At 39.1% G+C, this 10,436-nt stretch overlaps 1 protein-coding gene and 1 pseudogene across 1 annotated transcript; both read left to right on the top strand.

Moving 5' to 3' along the window:
* The window catches only part of LOC149026301 (formate dehydrogenase, mitochondrial-like), a 2,018-nt pseudogene extending 699 nt beyond the window's left edge, over nucleotides 1–1,319 (top strand).
* A 1,843-nt stretch (nucleotides 1,320–3,162) lies between these two features.
* On the top strand, nucleotides 3,163–5,323 carry LOC149026300 (formate dehydrogenase, mitochondrial-like). The gene is given in 7 exon segments (XM_089143289.1): nucleotides 3,163–3,210; nucleotides 3,212–3,268; nucleotides 3,556–3,727; nucleotides 3,804–4,344; nucleotides 4,508–4,632; nucleotides 4,878–4,990; nucleotides 5,110–5,323. Coding segments are annotated over 7 exon segments (1,155 nt in total). The 5' UTR covers nucleotides 3,163–3,177; the 3' UTR covers nucleotides 5,224–5,323.
* The last annotated feature ends 5,113 nt before the right edge of the window (nucleotides 5,324–10,436 follow it).

Raw genomic sequence — 10,436 nt, 5'->3', positions numbered from 1 at the left:
ATGAATCTGAAAATTTTTACAACCAAACGGGTTACGGGCAGAATTTCGATTTAAGAATCCAGAAATTTGAAATCTCTAGATTCAAGTAATCAAATTGTGCCCTAAAAGAATTGTGCATACTTTACAGTGGTAAGATAACCTTTCTCCAACCAATCCAATTCTACAATGGACCCATTTAGGCTTATCTCAAACTTAATGAAAATGCATTGGCCCGAAGCGTTGAGACCTCATAATTATTAACCCCACTAACTAATCCAAGTCCCCATATTATAGTAGGATAGCCCTAACACATCCATCTCCAGATCACTCCATTTATGTGCTAAATACCCTTATTCTGTTATTTTTTCATCACCATGGAGCTATTGTTTGGATTTTCAATAACTTTTCATTTCTCTTGCTACTTTGAATCCCATGTGGGTTTGGCTTTTCTTCTGGAATTCCCATGTGGGCTTCTAGCTTCTTTAAATCTATTGTTAGTTTTGGACTCGTTGGTTTTATTGGCAACGATTTGCTGGTAAAAATGGTGCTTGTGTTCTTGTTCTCTGCATTTGCTTTTCTCTGTTTTCATACATTTGTTTCCTTAAAATGTTGTAATTAGGGCGTCTCCAGTAAGCAAGAAAATAGTTTGGGTGTTCTACAAGGCTAATGCCTCGGGCATACGAGAATGGCTGGAATCAAAAGCCATCAGTACATTGTCAACGATGAAAAAGAAGGCCCAGGTTGTTGTTGGTACACTTTAAATTTGCTTCTTCAGGGCGTGACCCTCTCATCCTTGCTCACTGTAATTCATTGGTGATGTAGAACTTGAAAAACATATTCCCGATCGCCATTTTCTGATATCAACTCCATTCCACCCGACATATGTCACGGCGGAGAGGATTAAGAAAGCCAAGAATTTATAACTTCTCTTAACAGCTGGAATTGGGTCTGATCATATTGACCTCTCGGCTGCAGCTGCTGCAGGATTAACAGTTGCTGAAGTCACTGGAAGTAATGTGGGAAAGTTTCAGGTGCAGAAGATGAGCTAATGAGAATCCTTATCCATATAAGAATTTTTTAATTTTTTTTTACCTGGTCACCATCAAGTGATCAATGGAGATTGCAAAGTTGCTGCTATTTCTCATAGAGCATATGATCTTGAGGGGAAGACAGTAGGGAACTGCTGGTGCGGGGCGCATTGGTAAGCATTTGCTCCCTTCAACTGTAATCTCCTTTATCATGATCAGCTCAAGATGGAACCATTTTAAATGGAGGCTCAGATCGGAGCAAAGTTTGCGGAGGATCTTGACTACTTTCTAGTCGTTCCTTTGAGGCATTGATGTCTTCACCCAACGGCTTTAGTCTTTTGAAAAACCAAGAGCAAATTGATTTTTGGCAACTAAATCGATACGATACCAATTTTGAATACCGAAATTAAAGGTAACAATTGGTGGGTTTCAATCCTCTGCTACGGCCATCTAGCGGCGCTCCAAATGACCGCCACATGTCATACAAAAAATCAGCACCGCTGAATGTTTCTTTGTAGTCGGTTTAATGGGAAATGGAAGAAAAACTCTAGAAACCTTCAACGGTGCTGATTTTTTGTATGACACGTAGGGGCCATCTCGAGAGGCCACTCCTTTGATGGTCGCAAAGGATTGAAACCCGTCAATCGGTACGGTTTCGATATGATACCAACTTTGAATACATAAATTTAGAACTGTACCGCACCGAATTTACACAAGACGGGTACGGTTTTCAGGATTTACAAAAGCGGTTCAATACGGTTTTGATATTAAATTGGTACTAAAAACGGTTCAAACACAAAGTATTTAAGGCGGCACAAACAAATTTGGACACTTTTGTTATTAGTTCATTAATATCCTAATGAAATTTTGATCAAACAATAGATAGAATCTAATATTAACAAGAGACAAAACAAGTAAATCTAAGAAGATGAGTGAAGGACGAAACGAAAAATTGAAATAGGAATTATGAATAAGATAAAGGTAAAATGTTTTAATTTGTAAAATTACATTTATATCTCCTAATTTGGTACAATACCAATTGCACGGTTTCGATATGTACCGACGGTATGAGTACTACATATCGAAACCAAACTTTACCGAAGAAATTCGGTTTCGATACATCCCGTATTAAATTTTAAACTATGCGATAAAATGTGGTTTTAGACTACGCTGTTCAATATGACTGAACAGTTTCACCACGCACTTAACACCCATAGCTTGATCATCTCCCCGCAAGTGGGCTATCCCCCATCCTCCCACCCTCATGGTTGAGTTGACAAAAGCTTGTCTGTGGTTTAGCGTGTAGCCGTGAGGCTCAACTGTAACAATGGTGGGATGTAAGGATGGGCAATTGGGTGGAGAGAATCCGGGGAAGGATGGAAGGATCGCTGGCCGGCTGGCCCTACCTCACAATGAACCTCATTTCCAAAGTTGTATGAAGGACTCAAGGTCCAAGAGTAACTATTGAAATTACACTTTACACCTTAATCCATCTGAAAAACACATTTTAGGTTAAAAGAGGCAGATAAAAGCGTCCCTGCCTCTTCCATGAAGGGCCAGCCATGAAGAACGGAATAAGCGTCTCTCGTCTATCTACCTCTTCCTTACGTGGAAGGGCAAGTCCCATCATGCTGGAGAAACTATGCACGCCATCATACTTCGCATCTTAAAACCATCCATATGGAATCTAAAAGTGACCATCCCCACGTTGCACAAATCAGACAAGATTTCTCTTCAAACGGTCAACGATCACCATAGTCCAAATATCTATATGACATGAAAAAAAAACCATTATCTAGTGCAAAAAACGGGTAAGGTCTGTTGTAACCTAACCCAACCATCCGGATTTGGAATAGTTGAGATAGAAAGGCATTGACCCGACCCGAAACCATTTTTAATAAACGAAATCAATTAAAACCATTTTTAACAAAAGACCTGTTGGTGTCTAGAATAAGCCGCTCAAGATTTGAAAAGCTGATGAAAGCTGCTACAAGTCAGAAGTCATTTAATTAATCGAATAAACCCAAAGCATGCCGTCGCAGAAGAAAAAAATGCTGATCACTTGGATTTTCAGTCCTTATAAGTACATGACAGACACATTTGATTCTCCACACCTTATCACCACATCATCTTCTTTTCTTCTGAGGGACAGAGCGAGACTGCTTCAGCAATGGCAATGAAGAGGGCTGCTTCGTCTGTCATTAAAAACCGTTCTTGGTTCAGGGGTTGTAGAACCATCATCCATCTCCAGATCACTTCATGTATGTACTAAATATCTTTCTGCTATTCCTGTTTTATCGTCATTGTGAAGTCATTGTTTGGATTTGCAAACACTTTTCATTTCTCTTGCTTCTTTGATCCCGTGTGGGTTTGGCTTTTCTTCGTTAATCTCACCATAAAAAAATCTTCCTTTTATCTATCGTTGGTTTTGGACTAATGGGTTTTGTTCGTGATGATTTGTGGGTGAAAATGGTGCTTGGGTTTTTGTTCCTATATCTGCTTTTCTGTATTTTCATACATTTTCTTGCTGGAAATATTTTGTAAACAGGCATCTCCAGGAAGCAAGAAGATAGTTGGGGTGTTCTACAAGGCTAATGAGTATGCCTCAGCGAATCCAAACTTTCTGGGTTGCGCGGAGAATGCATTGGGCATACGAGAGTGGCTGGAATCAAAAGGCCATCAGTACATTGTCACCGACGACAAAGAGGGCCCAGATTGTGGTTCGTATATTTTATATTTGCTTCTTCATGGGAACACCCCTTATTCCTTCCTAACTGTAATTATTTGGTGATGCAGAGCTTGAGAAACACATCCCTGATCTCCATGTTCTGATATCAACTCCATTTCACCCGGCATATGTCACAGCAGAGAGGATTAAGAAAGCCAAGAATTTACAACTCCTCTTAACGGCTGGAATTGGTTCTGATCACGTTGACCTGCAAGCTGCAGCTGCTGCAGGATTAACAGTTGCTGAAGTCACTGGAAGTAATGTAGTTTCAGTTGCAGAAGATGAACTCATGAGAATCCTTATCCTGGTAAGAAATTTCGTACCTGGTCACCATCAAGTGATCAATGGAGAGTGGAAAGTTGCTGCTATTTCTCATAGAGCATATGATCTTGAGGGGAAGACAGTAGGAACTGTAGGTGCAGGACGCATTGGTAAGCTTTTGCTCCAGCGGTTGAAACCGTTCAACTGTAATCTCCTTTATCATGATCGGCTCAAGATGGAACCTGAAATGGAGGCTCAGACTGGGGCAAAGTTTGAGGAGGATCTTGATGCTATGCTTCCCAAGTGTGACATAATTGTTATGAACATGCCTCTCACAGAGAAAACAAGGTATGATTTGCTGAATGTGTTGTGAACAAATAAACAACAAATTTGAAGCCTCAGATTGGTTTTCTATATAATTCCTGATTTATCATGAATTATACTTTTTCTCAAATAGAATCTGCATATTCTGTTTCTTGTGTAACTTAGACTTTGGTTCTTAATGCATCAGAGGAATGTTTGACAAAGAAAGGATTGCAAAGTTGAAGAAGGGAGTTCTAATCGTGAATAACGCTCGAGGGGCAATCATGGATACTCAAGCAGTTGTTGATGCATGCTCTAGTGGGCAAATTGGAGGTAAATTGATAATGTTTTTTTTCCCCTTCCTTCCCATGATGAACACATAATGCTGAAGGGGAATACACCTAGAGGATTATGTCCTCTGTTTTCAAGTTAATTGGTTACCTCTCTGTTTGTTCTTCTATTGAAAGCTTGTTATTAGAGTAGCTAGGGGATTACTAATACAATTGGAGGACTAGAACCATACAATGTTATGTCCTTATTCCCATGACTAATGTGTCCTTGTTTACTTGTATTTTCAGGTTACAGTGGTGATGTGTGGAATCCACAACCAGCTCCCAAGGATCATCCATGGCGATACATGCCAAACCAGGCCATGACACCACATATTTCAGGCACGACAATTGATGCTCAGGTAACTGTGAATTCTTGAATGTTTCATTCACCCACCTTTGGCCACCTTTGATTCTTTTATTTTCACTCTCTGTTTTGTTTGCACTCTGATATATGAAAGAAAATGGTAAATTGGTGCAGTTGAGGTATGCAGCTGGAACTAAGGACATGCTGGATAGGTACTTCAAGGGAGAAGAATTCCCTGCACAAAATTACATTGTCAAGGAGGGAAAAATTGCCAGCCAGTATCTCTGATTCTGCATTTCCTCAAATATGCAGATAGCTTTCTATTCAAGGAGTCTTTGTCATGCAAATAAAACTAGGTCACTAGATATTACTATTCTGGTTCATACCCCCCCCCCCCTTTTTCTTTGTCCTCCTTTTGGGTGGCAAAAATAATGTAGTTGAGTACAAGCTATTCTGATGTAAAGTTTTTTGCTCTGAAATTTGAGGCCTACATGTTGACTTTGCACAATTTTGAGCACATTTGCTCTCTGGGGCAGAGATGTAGATGTATAATGGTTTCAATTCAAATCTATCTTGTTTGTCACAACCTGGTGAATCTGAAAAAGTACAACTTTCTTTTGATTGCCCATGTCTTACTCCCATAAATAACACTGGATTTTTCGTTCTGCTGCTAGTGCTTTCTACTCGTTCCCTTTGAGGCATTAGTATCTTCTCCAAGGGCTTCATCCTACTACTAGGGATTCTGGAATTGTGTCATGTCAGTGCCTGAACTCTGTACAATCACTGTCTGAAGTCTGTTGACTCAGAGAGGAAGAGACACAACACCTCGGATAGAGAATCTTTGAGATGTTAATTTTAACAATTACATTGTAGATTTGGATGTTACAAGAGGACTCCCTCTAATAATTCATGAAAAACCTGAGATCAGTAGATTTTGGTGTTCAATTGAGAAAGAATAACATTTCGATCTTACCATCTAAGTCACTCTTCATGTGAGGAGAATAGATCGGTGAATCAGATACGAGTGAGGCTGAGGCCTATGGTGTTAATAGGTAAACAGAAAGAGAGAGTTCAGCCCGTTCAAGTCATTGCATGATTCAACCAGGTGTACGAGTTGCAGAAAACAAAGTGTAAAGTGCCGAGTGCAACCCAAGTTTATAAAGCAAGAACATAGCAAACACAAAATTGTAAACTCAAAAAACTTCAAGAATTCCAGTTGATATGAGAAGTTGGAAATTTGTTAACTTCAGGTTAACTAGTTTTGATTGCGACGTCAATAGAGATGTCTTCAGGCTAACTAGGTTGAAAAGCACTGAGACGTCAAGAAAAAAGAAGAAGAAGAGGGAGAGATGAAAGTCTACAAGAATTATGATGAACTTGCAAAGAACAAGCAACAATTTTGCAGGTGTTGGAAGAAATTTTGTCAAGGCTGGAGGAATCATCTTAAGTAGGAACCTATCGAAGAGTGTAAGTTTAAGGGCCTCGAGTTCTAGGCATTTTAGCATTGACATGGTAACATGCCAAACTGCGTTTACTATGATATTCAAATATGTTTCCATTAGCACCTGCTGTTGCTTCTTGTAAGGTGTCTACTCAGTCCACCCTTTCTTGCTCAATTCATCGATGGTTACCTCCTGCGGAGTTTTATAAAGTCAATCACGACGGAGCTTGGTGTGCAAATTTTAAACAGGGGAGCGGGGGATGGTGGGTGATGTGGAAATTATAATTTGGGTTTCACAGGGCCTTCATTTTTCAGCCTTTTCTTGCAGGGCAGAAGCAACAACAGTTGGGTCTCCTCTCCTTCAAGCTTACAGAAGCAGGGCAAAGATATTATGGAAATTGAATGTGAAGACTTTTACAAATTTTCTTGCTTCAGCAGCAAACATTGAGATTGATCCTATCATTCAAGATATTCAACAACTTAAGAATTCTTATGTTATATGATCTTTCAATTGCATTTCAAGGGATGCTAATGCCTATTACCAATCCATGGCTTTTGAATCCTTGTAGATCTGAAGCTGCTGCTTGTATCAGCTCCTTTCTGAATAAATTTGCTTTCAATACCAAAGAACCAAAAATAATCAAGAATAATATTACTCAGAATCCCACCCTCTCACTGATGAAGACTGGATTGACATGCCCCGGACTCTGGAATTAATCCTACCTTCATCACCCTAACCTATACCACCAGGTACAGTGAAGAAGCATTGGGAACATTAGGCTAATGAACACAACCTGATCAACTCTCTTCAAAAAAATTCGCATCATTATTACAAGATCATCTAGCAGGTAATTTCATGTGAAACCTACACTACATCCACTCAGAAAGTACAGAGTCATGTAATTACACTCTTTACAACAAATGACCCCAGCTGTTCTGAGGGGAAAATGCTCCCTACTTGTTAAAGAACAGTCCCTTCTTCTTCCCTTTCCTTTTCTCAACAGCCTGCAAAAGAGTAGACCTTCATAAATATGTTTTTTACAACACATGCGTATGAAAGACAAGGAAACGCAAACTAAAAAGAATGGAAAAAGAAATGGGTATTTTACATACCAAAGGAAAACTTCAACAAGGAGAATAACAAGAAGACTGTTTGGCAATTGGTAGTGCATAAAAGCTAAGAGTTTATGAAAATTGGAATAATCTTAATCATTATTAGCGTTTATAGTAGCACCCGGAAAAGAAAAAAAGAGGAAAAAAAAGAAAAGAATGATCAGGGAACCCCACATAACAGGTTGGAGATAAGAAAGTGTTTTCTGTAAGTATAAAGCCGCAATAATATAACAAGGTGTGCATTTTGGAAAAAGAATGTGAGCCTCGAGTTTAGTCAAGCTGGGTTTTGGGAATAATTTTGGAAAAAGAATGTGAGCCTCAAGATTCAGTCAAGGTGGGTTTTGTGAATAATTTGAGTCTGTATTGGACTCTTCTTCCTTAGTTAAGTGAAGTTCGATTTTTAAGTCTGGAAATTTTCCAACAAATAAAAACTATTCTGATGGAGATCCTCACAATGATAGAGGCTCCTCTAAATTTCTATGACCTTCTCCTCTCCCCTGCTTTTTCTCTTCTTTTTTTTTCTTTCTTCATCTTATTCCTCCTGATATCTATGGTTTACCAAAGTTCACAAAGAAGAACAAGGGATGAGGTACATGTTACATAAAGTCATTTGCATCTCTCAAACAAAAACAAGTTAGAAGAGTTTTCACTGAACCCTGAAGTACCATATTTCTTTTGTTTTGGCGAAATACTGTTTCAACCCAATCAGACAGAATCAGATCAGATCCAAAGGTCAAGCTGTCAACAAAGCAACTTTACACTCAAATCCTTAAAAGTTTCCCAAACTGATCCATCCTACTAGAAGCCTATAACAACTTAAGACTTTTTCATTCATTTTGTTGTCTTTTCTAGGTTATGAATTTCCACTCAAGAATCCCATGATAGAGAATAATGAGATCATGAATAAAGGGTGGGTGATCAGAATATCCTTGCTGCAAATAAATTCTCACCCTTTTCTTTTCCAGCATTTAATTAAAAAAAAGAAAGAACACAACCCACCAACAGGAATGTTTGTATCCACTCCATAATACAGGTGAGGAAGTTGTAGTCCATGTTGAGCTGTAAAGAGGGACCACCACTTTATTTGTACTGTCAACATTAGACTATGGACATAAAGCTTTAACATTGCTGAAAATGCTACTGATTATGTAGCAAAGAAAACCATCCTGACAAAATCTGCTTCATGCACTTGTGATGCAGTTGAAACGAACAAGAATGTCAGCAGCAAACCAGGCCATCAAACTAGGTTGAGGATAGACCAATCCATTTCGAGTGCCCAATGGAGTATATATGATGTAAACTGTTCCCAGGAGCAGCATGGGGCCTAGTGTTACTTTACTCCAGCCCTATGGTCCCCTAGTCATACCAGGGGTGTAACAATTTCCGTGGAGTCAAAGGTTAGGGTGCCATAGGGTCCAGTTTGTTATTAGGACCCTGGATGGCTGGATCTACTTTTGTTTTTTTTATTTGAGTCATTATTTTGTGAGTTATTGAGGAGTCCTTGTCTATGTATGATTCCTAGGTAGTGAAGGAATCCCTAATTTGTCTTTTTAGGATTCCATATCTACTCTTAATCCAAAGTGGAACCTTTGAGGTGAGATATGATAGAATCCTTGTTCAAGTTAAAGTCTTTAGTCAAGTAAGAGTCTTACATAGGATCATTTGCAAGTTGGAGTCCAAGTCTGTTTTCTATTTAGAAGTTGAGTCCCTTTATGTTTTCCTTCATGTAGGCTATAAATAAGTCACTCTGGGTTGTAACAAATCAGACTTGATTAATTGAATGAAAAACAGATTTAAAGGAAGCATTGGAGTAGTGGGTTCCTAGGCGGAATCCCACGGCTGTGTGTGAATTAATATTCATATTCTGCAATTTCAGCATTCCCCTCTCATCTTCAAGCCTGCGGCAGGATTGATTCTTCAAGTTTTCTGCAGTTCAAGTCTCCTACAGAAAATAAGTACACCTCAGTCCCAAACTGTCCCCATCCATCACACCCTTCTTTTCTTTTTTTTTCCCTTGAATTTTTGGAATTTTCTGGAGACCCAAATTTTAAGATCAGATGTGCACCAATCTAATGGTTAGATCCTTCCCAAACTTTAGGACCTCACCCCCCAACCCTCGTGACCTTAGATCCGAATAAGACCCCATCCTGACCATCCAATCTCAAGATATAATTATTTTCTTGAATTTTCGTACTTTCCAAGACCCCATAAGCAAGAACCTTAATATCTTTTAATTTAGCCATCCAAACCCCCCCCCCCACCAAACTTGGGGGATCATATTCCTATGTTATTACTACATTCCATCCAGGTTTCAACCCATTTGGACACTTATAGACCTAAGCTTCCATCTCAAGGAATTTATCCCATACCCCCATGAGATGAGTTATATACCTTTAGGATAGTAATATACTAATTATCATTTTAAGCATATTTGATCATAAACATTAATCTAAACTTACCCCCTAGGAAATCATCCCTTCACAACCCCACATGTATGGAATTGTCCCCTACAACTCCCCTACCTACACCCTCAACTTAGGGTCCAAACCCAAAGCAATTAAATCTTCACAGTCCTTGTTGTGATGATTAGAAGGTCTAAGTCATAGCTGTAAAAGAGCTATTGAGAAGGGCAAAAGGGTTGGTGGAAAAGTGTGAAAAACAACAAAGTGAGACCCACATTTATAACTTTTCCATATAATCATTTCCTTTCCCTCGTTCCCCCACCCCATTACATATGGATCCCACATGTTTATTTTTCCCACCCCACCTTTGCAAACAAATGGTGCCTTAATGTATAATAAAATCCCTCCCCCTAATCTTAATGGGGTAAACCTGCTCCCATGCGACCAAAGAGAGGAAATTTCATAGCTGCACTAGAAAAAGTAACAGTAAAAGCCCCCTTAAAGCAGAGCAGGTTGAGAACCATGCAAACTATGAATCTATGATA

This window comes from Hakea prostrata, chromosome 2 (genome assembly GCF_041222555.1).
Source record: "Hakea prostrata isolate BN-2017 chromosome 2, UWA_Hpros_2, whole genome shotgun sequence".
In the NCBI taxonomy this organism is placed as follows: Eukaryota; Viridiplantae; Streptophyta; class Magnoliopsida; order Proteales; family Proteaceae; genus Hakea; species Hakea prostrata.
The sequence above is the reverse complement of the archived record's forward strand: the minus strand, read 5'-3'. Positions and strand labels throughout refer to the sequence as shown.